Source organism: Oculina patagonica, chromosome 7, assembly GCF_052425735.1.
Source record: "Oculina patagonica isolate OP01 chromosome 7, crgOcupat, whole genome shotgun sequence".
Classification (NCBI taxonomy): domain Eukaryota; kingdom Metazoa; phylum Cnidaria; class Anthozoa; order Scleractinia; family Oculinidae; genus Oculina; species Oculina patagonica.
In genome coordinates, this window is record NC_135764.1 from 13883770 (window position 1) to 13902536 (window position 18767).

The following is an 18767-nucleotide window of genomic DNA, read 5'->3' on the forward strand; positions in this document are numbered from 1 at the left end:
AACTATATATAGAATATAGTATTTCCGAAAATCTATCTTTTAAAGATTACATCATGATGTCAAAACGGCCGCCATCTTGGAGCCGCCTCTTGTATCCGCCATAAAAGTACCCCAAATCAATAAAACTGCGCAAAGCCTACAAAAGGGTAAAAAAATTGCAGTTAAGTTATTTTCCATTAATAGGAACACAAAAATTCCAAATCTGGGTAAACATGTTTGTCAAAAATCCGTTGCCATGGTAACGTCAGATTCCCGACACAACAACTTATCCATTTTATTCCCAGATAAATTTTGGATAAACTTGAAAAGTTTGCAGCGTTTGGCTGATACGGTTAACAACTGGTCGTTTTTAGGAAACTTTGGTGGTGATATATCGCCATTTAATTTGGTGGCTCATCATTTTCGCTTGGAGCTCTTTCAATGCGTTTTAGTGAATTCAAATTGTCATAATGTCATGATCCCGAACATAATTCTGCAGCTAATTAAAACTTGTGTTTTTCGATGTTACTTGATTAATAGTTAACCAGATAAACACTCTATTATAAATTAATCATGTCTACCTTATTGTGTTGTTCTTGAACCAATAATAACGCAAAAAAATAAACAATTCAAAATAAACATTTTTTTGCGGAATTATTGCGTAAGAACCATGCAAATATTTCGAAGCTTTTGTTATAGCCTGCAAAAATTAACATCATTTGCCATTCTTGGAGGGGTTAAGGGCGTCAAGCTGATTATTGAATTGCAGTTATTGACCACATTCTGTGAACAATTTTGAATCTCAAGAATATTTGAATAGGCAATTTGGATTTGATCCATCTTTAATACGGCTGCTAGTTGAGAAGGAGAAGAAGAAGATAAGGATTGAAAAGCCACAGCTATTTGATCTTCGGTGCGACAACCAAAATGCTACATTTCAAGCGGGACTTATGGCCGAGCCGAAAACAAACTATAAATTGTTTCTATTACGACAGAAACAATCCACAAGGATTTATCTGCCAGAACAAAGGTTGGAGATATATTAAGTTAGCTCGAGTGTCGATTTAAAACAAGTTCAAAGGCCCAATTTACACGAAGAGAAGATGATCATCATCCTACATGATTTTTTTCAGGTAAATATACATGGCCAAAGAGTTGGATATTTTGAATTTCACCCACGTTTAAAGTTATTATATTTAAGTTACTACTTCTCTTACAACATTTTATTCGGACCCTTATTTATAGTTCTTCAAGACTCGACCATTTTTGCGACACTCGTGAAATACATACGAATATTTCCTTGTCATCCCGTTTTTAATATTAAACATTAAATAGTCTTGGCCCGTCTTTAAGTATAATTTTAGCTAGCCTGATCCACTGAAAACATTGCTGTGTTCAAAAACAAATAATGCATAACCTTTGTATTATCAAGGATAATCTTTATTATTACAAAGTTGCCCTATATTGAGTATAATAATCAAATAATTTTGTGTTTTGTGTATTCTACAGATTGTAACCAGTAATCAGGAGACCTTTTCATGAGATGGACATCCGTTAGTTATTTAGATCAAAATCCATCGCTGGGGGACTGCTTTTCCTTAGATGCAGCTTCTGAGTTCGGCACCTCAAAGTCAAAAATAAAGAAAAACGTAAGTCAGAATTTTTGGGGAAACTTCGAAGATTTTTTCATTTTCAAATGTTTATTAAGACAGTAAAGAAAGGATGGAAATTAAGCACGCAAAGTTGAAGTGATTTTATCAGTGCAGAAAAGATGTGTGGTCAGCAAAGTGCTTATAAACTAAATAGAGTTTGAAGTTATCTAGTATGCAAGAATTGTAACGTTGCAATGATTCAGTATTCTATAGAAAACGGCTATCGAGTATTTAAACGGTCTGTAACAGTATTATGATCAAAGGGTCCTTCGTTTCAATTGGAGGTTTTTATAGCAAGACGATCCACGCAAATAGGTTGGGGATGAAATGATCATGACTTGAAGAAACAGAATAACAATATACATTGAGCAGGATATTCTCGTGAATGGTTGCATGGGACATTGTCACATTCTCCAAAATACATTAGATAATCAATCTCGTGTATCAGGTAAACAAATTACGTTTGTTTAAATACTGATAATGAGAAACATATGAACGTACGAAAACAAAAGGGTACACAGAAAGGACTTATTTGTCCAAATGTTAGCTCTGACTTTCCTTCGTTACTGTGAGTAGCAATCCTAACATGGCGGCCGCGAACATACAGAAGAAGTAAGATTTGTCTAAAATAATGTTGTCTCTGTTAGACAATTAAAATGAATCTTAAGTGAAATATCACATTGTGCAATTTCAGAACTACTTACAATTGAAGTGCTTCTAATCGCCGTCATCTAATTCAAGTGTAACGTCATCACCGATAAGTACAAATGGAGCCCAGTACCTCACTTGGCTAAACTCGTCAGAATCTCTCATATACTTCATTGATTGGTTCAGAGCTTCACTTGCACTTCCGCCTCTGGCTAGTTGTGGGTAGAAACTTTCCATGAACTGCTGAGTGGCCTCGTCGTCAATCGCCCACAGGGACACCAGAACAGAACGAGCACCGGCACCCAAAAACGCTCGTCCAATGCCGACTACCCCCTCGGCCTTCATAATATCTCCACGACCACTGTGACAACAACTTAGCACAACCAGTTTCGCTCGCATTTGGACCCTTAACACATCTCGCATTGTTAAAATGTAATCGTCTTCAACAGGAGTCTTGGATTGCCGTGTAGTGTTTGGCGCCAAGGCAATCTCTCCAGTTTCCATGCGACCATGTGCTGCAATATGTACTAAAGCAACCGAGGAGAGTCTCCTTAGAACTTCATCTTTTGTGGCATATTTTCCAGTGAGTGGAACAGTGTCGAGTATTCTTCCAATCATCTCTACTTCCTTTTTTGCACAGGGCAGCTGATTTAGTTTTTTTCCATGGTAAACAACTTCTTCTAAACACGGATCACCTACGAGAAGCGCTCCAGACTGACTGTGGTAATCTGGTGAACAATCGGTGATCAACTTCAAGCTAGTCAGAGATGGAATCACACGGATTTTATAAGACTGGCACAGGTAATGTGAGTTGGAGTCTACCAATGCAGCAAAAGGAGCCAAGTACAATGGGCCATGAGGAACAAATACAAGCTCCTTGTCCGCACAAAGGAGATCGGCGATGGGAGCTATAATGGCGGAATACAATTCTTTTAAAGAATGTTCCCCGAGTTGTAGGAATGGCAGTCTGCCAAATCAGAACTCTCACATGCCACATTTTCATCTTCCTGCTTTTCCAATGAACGATCCTCGCATCTCACAGGCCTTGTTGCGCCAATCTCCTTACAAGCATTCTGAATTAAAATCTGCACGAAGGTATCCATATTACTGTTATCATCATCTTTACAGAATTTCAGTGTCCCGTTTTCGATGATCCAAAAAATGATTACATTTTCATCAAATGCTATAAACACAGTATTATCTGAGAGGCAACTAAATGAGCGTAAATTTGTTTCGTTCGGTATAAGTGACCTGATAGAAAGAGTCTCAGACGCATAATTTGAATCCATAAGATCATTCAAAGCCTGTGCACGTCCATGCTCAGCAGCAAACAGGGCCTCGACAAATTTTCCTTGTTTAAGCAACAGACGCGATAAACTGGTGTATACAGTATTGTATATACTTCGGAAGCTAATTTTCCATTTATCTTTAAAGTGAAGGTTATTTCGAACATCATTCAAAATTTGCAATGAGGAATTAAAACAATCAAGGGCATCCAGTGGAGACCCTTGCGATTCCAGGCAAAGACCTAGCCAATAAAGAGATGTAGCCTCGCCGACTCTGTTTCCAACATCTTTGGCAATTTTTATACCTTGTTGTTAGTAGTCGATGGCTGTTTTGAATTCCTCTAAAAAAACCATAAACGACGCCAAGATTACCAGAAGCCATTCCTTCTCCGGCTTGGTCTCCTAATTCTTTAGCAATTTTAAGATGATGTTCGTGGCAGTCGATTGCTGTTTTGAAATCTCCTATATTGCGATAAGTGTTGCCAAGACTACCATATGCTTTTCCTTCTCCGGCCCTGTCTCCTAGTTGCTTAGCTATTTTTAGACGACGCTCGTGGTAGCTGATCGCTGTTTTAAAATCGCCTAACTTCTGATAATTGTTTCCAAGGCTACCATACACTTTTCCTTCTCCGGCCCTGTCCCTCACTTCTTTGGCAATTTTTAGACCTTCTTCAAGGTAGTCGATGGCTGTATTAAAATCTCCGAGGCTACCATAAACAATACCAAGATTACAATTCGCCTTTCCTTCTCCGCTCTTGTCTCCCACTTCTCTAGCAATTTTGAGACAGCGTTCATGGTAGTCCATAGCCATTTTGAAACAACCCAAATCCTCATAGACATTGCCAATATTACCATAAGCCATCCCTTCTCCGGCTCTGTCCTCCACTTCTTTGACAATTTGAAGACTTAGTTGATGGTAATGGATGGCTGTTTTGAAATCCCCCAGGTTGTGATAACTGTTGCCAAGATTAGCATAAGCTCCTGCTTCGAAGGCCCTGTTTTCTACTTTTTTGGCGCTTTTTAGATGTTTTTCATGGTAAGCGATGGCTGTCTTGAAATCCCCAAGACTGTGATAAGCATAACCGATATTACCGTATGAAATTCCTTCTCCAGCCTTGTCTCCGATTTCTTTGGCAATTTGTAAATTACGCTGATGGTAGCTTAAGGCTGTTTTGAAATCCCCCAGATTCTGGAAGACATTTCCAATGTTACAATACGCCCTACTTTGTCCAGCTTTGTCCCCAACTTTGTTAGCAATTTCCAGATCTCGTTCATGATATTCCATGGCTGTTTGAAAAAGACCCAGACTGTAATAAGCGTTACCTAGATTACAATTCGCCTTTCCTTCTTCGGCTAAATCTCTCACTTCTTTGGTAATCTTGAGGTGACGTTCATGATAGCTGATGGCTGTTTTGAAATCCCCTAGATTGCGACAAGCTTTGCCAAGATTACCATACGCCCTTCCTTCTCCAGCCCTGTCCTCTACTTCTTTGGCAATGTTTAGACCACGTTCATTGTAGTCAATGGCTGTTTTAAAATGCCCCAGATTGTCATAAGCGTTACCAAGATTAACATAAGCCCTCCCTTCTTCGGACTTGTCTAAGACTTCCTTGGCAATTTTTAGATGACATTCGTGGTAGGAAATGGCTGCTTTAAAATCTCCAAGGTTGTGATACGCTTTTCCAAGATTGCCATAGGCCACTCCTTCTCCGGTTCTGTCTCCTACTTCTTTGGCAATTTCCAGATGGCGTTCATGATGGGCGATAGCTGTTTTAAAATCTCCAAGGTTGTGATAAGCTTTTCCAAGATTGCAACAAGCCATTCCTTCTCTGGCCCTGTCTCCTACTTTTTTGGCAATTTGTAGTTGGTTTTCATTTTGGGCGATGGCTGCTTTAAAATCTTCAAGGTTGTGAAAAGCTTTTCTAAGATTACCATAAGCCATTCCTTCGCTGGCTCTGTCTCCTACTTCTTTGGGACATTTTAGATCACGTTCATGGTAATCTATGGTTGTTTTTAAATCGTCGGACAAGTGGACAGTGTTACCAACACTGTCAACGACAAAGGACTCTGCCAGACTGTCGACGTGGGCGTCGGCATCGTTTCCATAACAACTTCGTTCTTTATTCTTGTCTCCCATGTCCTTGGCAGTTTTCAGCACATAATATGTACTTTTCAGCTAGACAGAAACACATGTTGTTGCATAAGAAAATCGTTACATTCACCCAGGCTACAACTTCTAACTTCTTCTCTTTCGTACGCGCGCAAAAAAAAACATGACTTTTATAAGCGTGTGCGTGCCTTCAAATTTGAAACCGTCGCATTTCACTTCGCTGAGTTACTTGCCTTCGCATCATCTCTTACAAGAAAACAAACTGCATCATATCAACCAGCACGTGGCAAGTTTGTTGGGCATTAAGGAACTTTTAGTGGTTTCTGAAGAAATAGGCTTTGAAGTTGTCTAATAGAAAATTATTCGTTTCGCGCCACGCAAAGAGTTGTGATGGTAGAAATATTCTGAATATTTTAAAAGCCCGACACAGTTTTGTGCACCAATATCCTAAGATATCTAATATACAAATCTCGAAAGAATCCGACAGATATACATACCCTATTAATTCAACGAAGCGAACATTGACGGTTTCGAGCTTGAAGGCTTGCAAGCGCTGACCGAAGCCATAATTTTTTAAAATGTTGATATGTTTGGATTATACATTTCCTTACCTTTCTGAGATAATATAGTTACCGGAGTTTCACCGAAAATGACGCGCGTACGAAACATTTGCGGCTGATTCCACCCGGCATAACTTGGCACTAGAACATACTAATGGCAAAATGGAAACTTGACAGAGCCAGCCACATGTAGAGCATGACCAATACAAGAGTGAGCACAGAATAAACCGCATATATATATTACGCATATTTTAAAGAGTTTATTACCAAAAAGGTCCACTAACAGATCCACTAAACGATTCCCTAACCCAAACCCTTATCTTCGATCTGTTAACTCTGCCGATTTTGCCGAGTCACGAGGTAAATCTTTACAAGAACCAAATTAAAGTAAAATTATAATCATCAAGCTAGTCTTAAACAATCTTGCTGACGGGTAAAGACATGCTAAGTTCGACCAATACTTACCTAAACAGACTCCACTCCTTTGAGAAGTTTGAATGTCTGATTAGCCAATCTATGGATATATTTACACAGAGAAATTACACTCATCGTAGCGAAAGTCAGTGAGATGAAATATTTCTGTTTTTCGAATTGAAAGAAAGACAAGAGCAAGAGCAAGTTGCAATATCCAGAGACAGAAAGTTAATGACCTGGATTAGTATAATTCCGCGTCCACTATTATGTCTCGTCATCGGCGAGAATATGCGTATTGTGTGCGTGTAAGAAATGTGCCAACGTGATATGTTTTATTTTCAGTTCGTTTTTGTTTTTCCAACCTTTAAAAACCCTATAGTCAGCATTCAGATATTCCTATCTGCTTGGTGTTTTCTTTAATATGTAAGTTGTGGGGATTTATGTATAAATCAATCTTATTCCTTAAGTTGCTTTTGGTGATCACGACGTTTTTTGATGGTCATGCGTTGATATTATGCGTGGGTACGAAATTCATGTTGATAACTCTTACTGACACTGATTATCATTGCAGGCTCCTGAACATATCATTTAAGAGTAAACCAGACTTAATCAATTCTTTTATTTCTACGATGTAGAGGTCTTTCAACGTTTTCTCTTTTTCCCTTCGCACAGGAAGTCGAATTATTAATATTCCTTTCTTTAAGGCTGAAGAGATCATAACATTAATATTGCGTGTGTAAAGCCTGTACATGTTATGGATGCCGAAAACGAAAGAAAGAAATACCCTGTATCGTGGTGCTGTTGATAGCCTTTTTCAGCTGCCCTTGTAGATATTTCGACTCTCTGCTTTGTAAGTACAAAACTTTTAGATTTATTACGCCGTAAGCCCCATAAAATGTCTTTTTGATGTCACGTATGCTGAACAACTTGGCAAAATTATGCTTTCCTCCGTTGCTTAGAAATCCCAGTTCCACACGATTTTTGATTTAAACAACCCCTTCCGATGACGCCTTCACTGTAAAGTCCACTATACGCTTTAGGGAGAACCCCCCCCCTTTTTGGGTCTCTTTTATCCAATTTTGGACGTTCGAGGACATGAATACGACATTTCGTTAAATATTGAGGGAGTTACGTTTTAGTGTTCCGTCTATTTTGACCACTGCATTACAAGCGGCAGCGATAGAGCAAGTCAATTTCTTTCCAAAGCCATCAAAATAATAAAAAAAATCCCCAGTCATGAACTCTTAAGCAGCTGTTTCTTCTTTTTTTTTTCGAAAGCAACGAAATGTTAACCTCGCGAAGCACAACCGGGATAATTCCGCAAATGGCAGTATACTACGAAAATACAAACATACTGGACCTACCTGAATTAGCTTGAATTGAAAACTTAGTTACAATCCTTTGTTTACCAGTGATCTGCTAGGAAGGTCACATCGGTGACAGTCATCATTAAGATTCAAATACGAAACAACTTCGTTTTTGAGAGGACAACAAATTTACACACAGCTGCCTTAATTAAAGATGGTATGTAGTGCAATACTGTGCATGAAAAAGGCAGGCGGAAGTTGAATTGCGTTAGGCTAGAACACCGCTAGTGCTGCGTAACCCTACAGGAATATCCAAGATGCTCCACGTGAATTGTATGATTTGTAGTGCAATCAAAGTATATTCGAGAAGAAAGATCGCTAGAATTAGGTATTGAAGCTAATGAGAGCAAACAAATTAAACAACAAATGTTAATAAGTTTTGTGGATTTTATTTGCCGCAAAAAGCGATAATGCAAAAATTAACACAAAGCGACTTGAAGACTTGAAGTTTTGTTTGGCGCGAAAGGGAGAGACTGAACTCCCTAAACACGTGTCAGGGCAGGTTTCCACAGGAATGGTTATTCTTGTTTTAAGGCTTCAAACTTAACGTACGTTGATTCATTCAAGAATTTGACAGTCACTCATTAAACTTTTAAACCACTGAAATGATTTTAGCGTGCGCCATTGATTGTGCATGCAACTGGCGTCCTTTTCAGTGCTTGAAAAAAAATATAATAAATCCTTTATGGACCAAGCTGTGTTAATGGACCGAGACACGCAAAAAAAAACTTGGCCAATATCCTGGGAGCTTGACCTCACGCTTGGTTAATAACCCATATATACTTACCTCACTTCCATTTTTTCGAGAACTACTCACTACTGACTACACCGAAAAAATACTCTTGCAAAAAACTGAAGGACTGTTCTTAAGAAAAAATGTCACGTTAATTTTTTAAAGATATATAGTTGGAAGTATGGCTCGACGCTACATGCGTGAAAAAGTTTGGGATTGAATTGGGTTGACATTAGACTCTTGCAACCACCTGTGTAAACAGGAAAAAGCCATTTTCTTTTTTTAATATAAAGCCCCGTTAAATGAAATGATGCGTTGTTATTGTGTTTACATCGTCTTATGCAAAAACATATTTCAAAGTACGTATTTCATAACCACAATTATATTATAAACAATCGAATGACGTCAATCGATATATTGGACCTGCAGTTAATGACTTATTAGCATGCGATAACGGCGCCTTTTTCCGCATCCTGTCGCTTTGGACGACTGTGAATAAGCGACTTTTAGGCAACATTTGCTCGATTAACAGAAGGCCACCTGACAGTTATTTCAAACTTGAAGCTGTAATTTCTTTGACTGGTACGATTAAGGACACTTTACACGAAGTATGTAGAAACTTATCATTGTGCTATCATTGTGCTATCTGTCAATGACGTTTGGACTTCATTCATTTAGCTGAGTGTTGTGCGTGTGTCTGTTTGCTTACAGCCTGTTAAATGTTTATTGTATTAATGTTTCATTTTAACTAGGGTAGCCGAGGGCCGAATTTATAAATTAATCACAATGTTTCTTTTAAAGCTCATTTGTTCTTCGTATACAAACCTTAGTGATTTTTAGGTATTTTTAAAAAGCCATTTGGCACACACGGTAAACACATTTCAACCAAGCTGTGTTTAGTATTCGAAAATTAAATCATGGACAAAAGTTCAAAGTATAGCATGGCACTAAGATGAATCAAAGTAAAAGTACTATAAAAAGTCTCGGGCTAAGCCCTTCATCAGTGAGAAACAAATCGCCCTCAATTAGCTCCTTTGCCGCTCCAGTAATCATTTTCAAGAAAACAAATTTAATATTCGGATCAGGCTTTGAAACGTTTCGTCAATCTCTTTATGCAGCAAATGCAATCATTATACATCATTTGTTCACTGAAAATTGTAGACATTACACTAGCTAGTCGATCACTAGTGGTAAAGAAAAGACAGTATTAGGCCGTTTTGGCGTAAACAGACATCCTTCCTTCCTAGTGAATAGAGGAATGTAAATCATCCACTTAACAACAGTTCTTGGTTATATCCTTCGTTCCGAAAGTATGTCTAGTTTCGATCAGAAACTACTAAATAAAACCTCACTTGAAATCTTTGCGCAAGTAGCACCTTATGTAAAGGAGCTGGTGCAGTACTGATACACAGGTTAGCAGAACTCAGACTAGTTGCAATATAAGGATTGGAAACAGCGAGAAACGTGTTAATGAATTTGTAATACAGAAACAATTTTTACATGCATTGTTTGATTTTAAGTTTCAGCAATTTCCAGTCAGCACTGTTGCAAATTGGATTTGCAGTAGTTTTACTTGCTTGTCGTAGGTGAAATGACTGATCGGGTTTAGAAAACGAAGAAAATTCCGTATACATCTATACACTAGTTTACTGCGATAAATCACGGAAATCATGGCTTGATTAGACTTGAAATGCGAAATATTAGTTTTTCAGAAAATCCGCCAATCTGCTAGAAAAGCACAATTAAAGATGTAAATGCTAATAATGAAATACCATTCTTTCTTTCAGGTCGAGACACACTAAGCGACAACTCGCTGCAACTTGTCGCCGCGACAAGTTGCTGCAACATGTTGCCTCGTGTGACATGGTGCATTTTTGCGACAATCTTTGTCGCAGCGACAAATCGAGCGTAAGCAGCATTGTCGCAGCGTGTGTACACTTCTTTGACAAATAATTAATAGACCAATGAGACGGCGTCATGTATTTTTTTTGGCATATTGAATTAGAGAGCAGTCACATTCCCACTCTCCAACATTCGCTGTGTGAGCAACGAACAAACGCCTTGTCGCAGCAAATTGTTTTGAAGTAGAACACACGGAGCGACTTGTCGCAGATACCTGTCGCTGCGACTTGTCGCCTAGTGTATCCTGACCTTTCGACCATGAAGGAGAACTATTTTGTCACGACGCCTTTCGAGTAAATCTCGATATTTTAACTATCATTGTATTTTTTGTCTTTAATCAACAGCATGGCACCAATGATTACCGAAGTGGCACTGCTGGTGATGGCTTTACTTATTCCTTTCGCTTACGGTGTAACACAATACGACACTGGTGCTGGTATTGTTTTCAAGCTTGATGTTGTTCAAGATGTCACTCTAGAGAGGTCATCCACCAATTTTAACTATCTTGAGTATCTTATCGTGTCCAAGCACCCGGATTATCCCAACAAACGCTCCCTGGTGCAGTTTGAAAACCTGCCAAGCGACGTTTCATTTTCAAAGATCAAATCTGCCCAGATGTACTTGTACTATGTCTACGCGCACAAAGCTAGTTTTCGAAGCATCACCAGTGTCCCCTTCAAACCACGTTATTTGCAGGTTCACTTGGTGAAGAAATCCTGGAATGAAACTCAAGCTACCAGTGGCAGGAGAGACTCAAGTCATCTCTGGTCCACGGCATACTTGGGCCTGGATGGTACCGACGCAGAGAAGGTTCCTGAGCCTGGCACAGTGACGATCTTCCCTAAACGTCCAAAAGGGTTTGTGGAGTTTAACGTGACCAATGCAGTAAAGAGATGGAGAGACGGCTTGCCTAATCACGGCCTGGTGATCCGTGCTACAAACGAGCTGGACGAAGGGAGGGATATTCGCTTTGCCAGCAACGCCATGTACGATTCTACTCAGCATGCCTATATTCTTGTGAGTGTATTACCAAGTTCGACTAACGAGTCAAGTTCGAGTCCACGACAGTCGAGTCAAGCGCAAGACGAACACCAATCGAGTCAAGTGCAAGTCAAAAACCAGTCGAGTCAAGTGCAAGTCAAAAACCAGTCGAGTCAAGTGCAAGTCAAAAACCAGTCGAGTCAGTGCGTCGGCAAACCAAACAGCAGCCATGTAGGGTGCAAGTCGAACACCAGTCAAGTCAGGAAAGTCTACCCTGCGTTGCAGACGAACTAAACCCAAGTCAAATACCAATCAAATCAAGTTCGGGCCATATTCCACTTAATCGCCGATTTTTATTTTTTCCTTTCATTATAATTTGTGAATTTGTTTTCATTGTCTAATCACAGCACCGTTTTAATAAGTGTCAGAACGATGAAACTCTTGGCCGGTTCAATAATTTTCTTCTTTTCTGAAATTTAATTCACAGTTTTCAATTAATTTACCAGTCCAAGCTGCTTTCAAATGGAAGACGGAAGATAAGCCGTATATACCGTTAGTTTTTTCCTTCCTAGAGACCTTTACAGCTAGCTTTGAAAAAGGCATCTGCTTGGTAAAGGATGTGACGTGAACACGCAATGGAAAGTATGCATGGCTTACAGACCTGACGACAGAGTGTCATGACTACTCTGTGCGCTAAGCTTAAGCAGTGGAGCAGGGGGAGGGGGCTCTGAAAAAGGCCACCCAGAGAAAAAAAAAAAACAAGCTGTTTCTTTATAAAATAATCATTAGATGTCTTTGATCATTAATTCAAGCAATTTTTTTGTTAAATAAAATATATCTCTCTTTATACAAACGGCAAAATCGATTGGTATTCATGAGAGGGAAATTGTAAACTTCTGGTCCAATATAAGTACATACGCAAGAGGAAAAAAACACTGCCTAGCTGACGTTAGTTCACTTCAGATGTAACAACCCATGAAAAAAATAATAAACTAGCGTGTTGATCAAGATATTCGAAAAAAATAATAATTAAATTGAAGTAATTTGACGTACACCATGTTACGATGGGTGATGTAATTTTTTGGTTTTGTTTAGTAAAAGGACATAAAAGTTTTTGCCTCTTTACAGAGCCGGGTGGTTAAAAAGGATTTCAAAGTTCTTATCATAAATTACGAATTCTGCAAAATTAAACGTTCTATCGTGTTTGTATCAGACAATATCACTCGCTTACTCTCCTGTTTGGCAGCAGGGCATATACAAAATGCCTTTTCTGCCTGTGATTTTTCTCGGAAGTAGATTCAAAAATCTAATTCCTTTTGAGACACATTTGCTAGTTTCTTGCCAGTTTATGGTAATTTTCATTAATCTTGTTCAAAAAGTAATTACATAGATAATTAATCATTGTGCAATTGTTCCATGACGTTTAAAGGAGTCTGTTTATCTAGCTAACATTTTAAAATTAATAATAATTTAATATTTGAGTTATTTTAATAAGTGTTGTACTGAACCATCAATGACGTCTGTTATATATATCGGCCTCTTCAGGCGTTTATTAAACAGTGAGAAAAAGTTTCTTCTAAAAGTATCAATGTACCCCCAAATGACCATCAAAAGCGTTGAAGCTGCATTACGTCTGGCGTTTTACGGAAACCCCGTCAAAGAATATATTTTCTGAAAGTTTAGTAACAGTCGTTTTCGGAGATATATTCATTTTAAGTTAAAATATTAACCCTCCGACGTACAAGGGGGAGGGGGGGGATGCCACCCCCCCATGAGGTTTCTTTTGAGAAAAAGATTTACTCTACAGTACTAATTTAGTAGCTGTTCACACTTGCCGATTTTGATATGTCAATATTGTCAATGATTTTGACGTTGCCGCACCTAAAGGCAGGTCGCTAATCGTCATTTTTACATTTTCTTTTTTTTCCAGTTTTTTAAACAGAATTGCACGATTTGTTTATTTTAACATTCCATAAGCATTCTGACTTGATTTTGCATCAATTTCCGTTTTTTTTGACTTTCTAAGAAAATGTTAAAATCCAAGATGGCGGATCCAAGATGGCGGCTCTAGACGTCACGTGACGTCATATGACGTCACAGCCAATTAAAATATGCCATCTGTAGAAATCTACGGGCTCTCTGAGAGCAAAATAATTTCGCTACGCCTTAATATAACAAAAACTCCGGGGAGGGGTTCCATCCACCCCCCCCCCCCCCTTGTACGATGGTGGGGGTATGAGTTTGCTTGTACGTCCGAGGGTTAAGAGCATGTCCACGAGAAAACCAGGCAGAAGGTGATGCAGCTAAAAACCCGATTTCGCTCAAACTTGGCACAAATGTTGGGTATGATGAGTTATCAAATGTGACCAAAGATTAGGTCAAAATATTATATTTCCTCCAAGTTATAGCGCCCCCTGCAAAAAGGGCCATTTTTCCCTAATTTATGCATATTTAATTAGTTGATTTTGATCGACCAGTATAAGGTCAGCAAAGCGTCAGTTATGTTTCACAAATCGGTTTCCTTGTCCGTTTTCTGTCCTGTTATACTTGCGAAAATGTGATTATTCATATGGTCACTCTCTAAAGGTTTTCTTTGGGAAAATCCAAATTGGATCATTGATCTCAGATCACACGGATACTTTGCTCCCAGAGAAACGAAGAATCCGAAAATGGATTTTTTTGCCATGACAACCCCGTAAACACATTTCGCACAGAACATAAAATACCAGCACAAATTTATTTTCCGTCGAATGTATCCAAGCTAAAATCATTCCAGCATGCAAAATCTTTCACAAAATCACACTTCGAAATAGTTCTTCTTTAGCATCAAGCACAATGTGGCGAGAATGCATCTGAGAGCGAAGAATGTTTGCGAAATGATCAATGCAAACTTCACTCGTGACAATTCCAAAAGGATACAACTTCCGCAGGCACACAGTGGCTGTTCTAGAAAACCTGCATCCAGTTTAAAATGACACTTCATAGGGATCAAGCTGTCATTTCTTTTTATCGTGAATTTGTTTTATTTAGATCGAAATAAGCGCCTGAAAACTTACCGTAATACAGTATTTACATTAAGAGCGAACCTGTATTTTTACCGTAATAAAAGACCGCTGGGCCCCATGTACTAAAGAAACGCACGGACCACGAATCCTAAAAATCAGGATTGAGATATGATCTGATGTATCCACTGGGAGTGTGGATTCTTCAGATCATTGATCCGAGATTAATACATTTTCGGATATAGGTAATGAAACGCAAAATCCGTTTTTGGATACTAGAATCCGGATTTAGATTTTCCCAAAGAAACGCACCCTAAGTTGTAGTAGCGAGTCCTAGAAAACAGCCTCTTAAGCGACTGTACGCTCTCTAGCGCAACTAGTTCTTTTAACTTCGATCACAATTCATGCATTTAAAATAAATCAATTGATCTGAGAAATGTTTTTTTTGGCTACGCAAACAATGTATTTCTTGAAAGTGATAAATGATCATCGCAGTGAATTTCCAATTTGAATTGCTTAAATTGCTTAAATTGAATTGCTTAAATTGGAAATTCACTGCGATGATCATTTATCACTTTCATATACATCCGCAGTTCATATATGAATCATTTCATATACATTACATCAATGTATTTCTTGTCATTTCTGAAAATCCGTTAATGGCGGAAATGTTTTGTTGGATGTTTTTTTTTATTAAAATAACCATTAGATGACCTTGATAATTAATTCAAGCAACGCTTTCGCTAAATATAATAGAACTCTCTTTTATATACGAACGCAAAAATCGACTGATAGTCATGAGAGGGAAGTTGTTAACTGCTGGTCCAATATTGGTATATACGAAAGAGTAAAAAACACCACCTAGCCGTCGTTAGTTCACTTCAGATTTAATAACTCAGGGAGAAAAAATAATAAACTGGCATATTGATCAAGGCATTCGAAAAAAAAAAAATTGAAGTCATTTGACGTGCACCCTGTTATGGTTTTGTGTGAGACGATTGGTATGTAATATTTTCGGCTTTTAAGTAAATGGACAGAAAACGGCCTTTTCCTCTTTACAGAGCCGGGTTGTTAAAAAGGATTTAAAAGTTCTTTACATAAATTTCGAATTATTCAAACCTTCCTTTCGTTTTATTAAACAACAGTACTTGCTTACTCTCCTGTTTGGCAGCAGGGCATGTAAAAACTGCCTATTCTGCTTGTAATTTTTCTGGAAAGGAGATCCAGAAATCCTTTTACTTTCGAGACACATTTGCTAGTTTCGTGCCCGATTATGGTAATTTTTTGTCAATCTTGTTGAATAACAAAAAAGCAATTAACTAAATAATTAATCATTCTGCCATTGGTCCCTGACGTTGAAAGGAGTCTGTTGATCTAGCTAGAATTTTAATAAGTGTGTTGTACTGAATCATCAGTGTCGTCAGTGATATATATTGGCCTCTGCCAATATATATCACTGTATATTGCGAATAGTGTGTGGGTTCTTTAACGTCCCCTGTTATAAGACTGAAGATACAGGAGACGGGACCTACGGTTTATCGTCCTTTTCCGAGAAGACTAGATGTCTAACCATTTGCAGATGTAATTACAAAGGCAGCACATTCTCCTCAGTTATTTTAAGACCCTGAGTGTTGGTCCGGTCTGGGGTTCGAACCCACGACCTCCCGCACAGCAGTCCGGCGCTCTACCAATTGACCTAACCAGGCGGCAGTATTATTGTTATTTGCCTTCGCCCGTTATACGTGCAGAGCAGTATAAAAAGGCACAAATGAACATTACCTATTTGTTTGAGACACAAATCACACAATTTATATAACAAATTAACATAGTTGCCAGATTATTTTGGTAAAACATAAATCGTAGTCTGCGTTGTGGTTGCTTAAGGATGTTCCCGTACGTAACAGACGCATGTCGCCCTTTCCATTGAACTCAATGTTTTCAATTTACTTAGCAAATATTTTTTTTAAAAAACGATTTCTTTTATAAAGAACATGGAGCAAATTATTAGAGTGGTGATCGTGTTGATGGTGGCAATAATCGCTCCTAGCGCACACGGTGTGACACAATACGACACTGGTGCTGGTGTTGTGTTCAAGCTTGATGTTGTTCAAGATGTCACTCTAGAGAGATCATCCACCAATTTTAACTATCTTCAGTATCTTATCGTGTCTAAGCACCCGGGTTATCCCAACAAGCGCTCCCTGGTGCAGTTTGAAAACCTTTCAAGCAACTGTCCATCGTCAAAGATCAAAGCTGCTAATATGTACTTGTACTATGTCTACGCACACAAAGCTAGTTCGGATACTATCACTCAGACCCCATTTATCGCACGCTATATACAGCTTCACTTGGTGAAGAAATCCTGGGATGAAACTCAAGCTACCAGTAGTAGAAGAGACTCAAGTCATCTCTGGTCCACGGCATACTTGGGCCTAGATGGTACCGACGCAGAGGAGGTTCCTGAGCCTGGCACAGTGACGATCTTCCCTTATCGTCCAAAAGGTTTTGTGGAGTTCGGCGTCACCAATGCAGTAAAGAGATGGAGTGAGAGCTTGCCTAATCACAGCCTGGTGATCCGCGCTACAAACGAGCTGGACGAAGGGAGGGATATTCGATTTGCCAGCAACGCCATGTCCGATTCTTCCCAGCATGCCTCTGTTCGTGTGCTCTGTGATTACTAATGACGTTTTCGTTCCCCATCAAATGCAAGCTAGTTCTGATGAGTAGTCTTTGAAAACAATTTGTATTATGCATAACAAATAAATCATAATTTCGTTATTGTTATAATTTTTGTTGTTGCTGTTGTCGTTGTTTATGTTGAGGCTGCTGTCTTTTTTGTTGCTGTCAGTTGTGAGTCACCCCGCGCCCCTCGGCCGATTGCAATATTCACGTAGAATTTTACCTCTGGGAAATTTACCAGGGTAAATTTATATCCTTGAGTGACTGAGAACAGTAACAATGAGGATGGCATTTTTTGACCTTGATTTGAGAAGAATGCTTGGGTTTTCAAGTTTTGTTTAGATAGGTGTCGAAAATTGTAATTGCCATCAATTTGTTCTTGTTTTCGCATCTCATAGAAACTCAGAGCCATGCTTGTTATACTCTCGTGAGAGTCAGCTCCTTAAATTGACTAGGTAAGTGTATCCTTTATTCACCAGGGTCGGCCGGGGACGAGCGGGGTAAGTGGTATACCAACATACCTGAAAAACGTGTACCCAATATACCAAAATTTGTTAAAAAAAAGTATACTTTACACCCACAAAAGGTCAAATTTTAGCGTTAAAATACTGTATACGAAATAAAATTTTACCTTTCTTTTCAATAAAATAAAGAAAATGTACTCACCTTTCTTGATTTCTGTTGTCCTTTTGAGCTATTTCATAGTTTTGTGTGGGGGTTTTGAGGTTTTTGTCGTAGCCTTCATAAGACGAAGTCAAGGCTGGACAGAGCCATTTCGAACGAGCTTTACGACGAAGCCATTTAATTTTCTCGCCAAAATTCGAATCCGCTGCTTGATTTTCCCCTCCTACGTAAAGAAGGAAAGTCTATTTTCTCCTCGTCTGGTCAGCTTGGAAAACTGATATATGGCTATATGGCTTTCCGCTCCAGTTCGAACGATTTATGCATCACTACTGGACCTTTTAGCTTTCCTGAGCAGCTTCTGACCGTCTTTTAGACGGAAAGGTGAGTACATTTTCTTTATTTTGTTGAAAAGGAAGGCAATTTTTTATTTCGTCGAGCGATTGTATTCCACGTTGTTTTAAACTCCATACAAAGTCTTATAGAAAGCTGAAATTCCAAGCGGCCTAAATTGTAACCGACAACACCGCGCACTTCAAGTAGTCACGTCCCACTCGACACGCTTACAAAATCACTCATATTTTTAATATAAATCATTCATACGCTTTTTTATTTCTTCTTTTTCGATCGATTTCTCGAATCGTGAGTTTGGGACGCCTGTGAGACCACACATTGATTGCTAACTATAGGGGGCTTCTTCATTCTTGTGGGCGAGAACTTGACCTATCTTTTTTCTTGCATAGTCTGAAAGACTATGCACGATGTTAGGTGCGCTTGCATTTTGCATTTTTCTTTTGACGGAATTAGCTGATTGCTGATTTTTTAGCTGGCTT

At 38.8% G+C, this 18767-nt stretch overlaps 2 protein-coding genes across 3 annotated transcripts; both read left to right on the forward strand.

Moving 5' to 3' along the window:
- The first annotated feature begins 9213 nt into the window (after positions 1-9213).
- LOC144660131 (uncharacterized) lies at positions 9214-12640 on the forward strand. Of its 2 annotated transcripts, XM_078520689.1 has the most exons (3): positions 9214-9357; positions 10996-11804; positions 11837-12640. In XM_078520689.1, exons 2-3 carry the CDS (start codon positions 10997-10999, stop codon positions 12031-12033), a joined length of 1005 nt encoding a protein of 334 aa, XP_078376815.1. In that variant the 5' UTR covers positions 9214-9357; position 10996; the 3' UTR covers positions 12034-12640. The 2 variants fall into 2 exon arrangements, with proteins under 2 accessions (XP_078376815.1, XP_078376816.1); XM_078520690.1 differs by having other exon boundaries at positions 10996-12640.
- Positions 12641-16559: 3919 nt separating this feature from the next.
- Positions 16560-17796, forward strand: LOC144661762 (uncharacterized). The gene has a single exon (XM_078522592.1). The coding sequence runs from the start codon at positions 16626-16628 to the stop codon at positions 17313-17315; it is 690 nt and encodes a 229-aa protein (XP_078378718.1). The 5' UTR covers positions 16560-16625; the 3' UTR covers positions 17316-17796.
- The last annotated feature ends 971 nt before the right edge of the window (positions 17797-18767 follow it).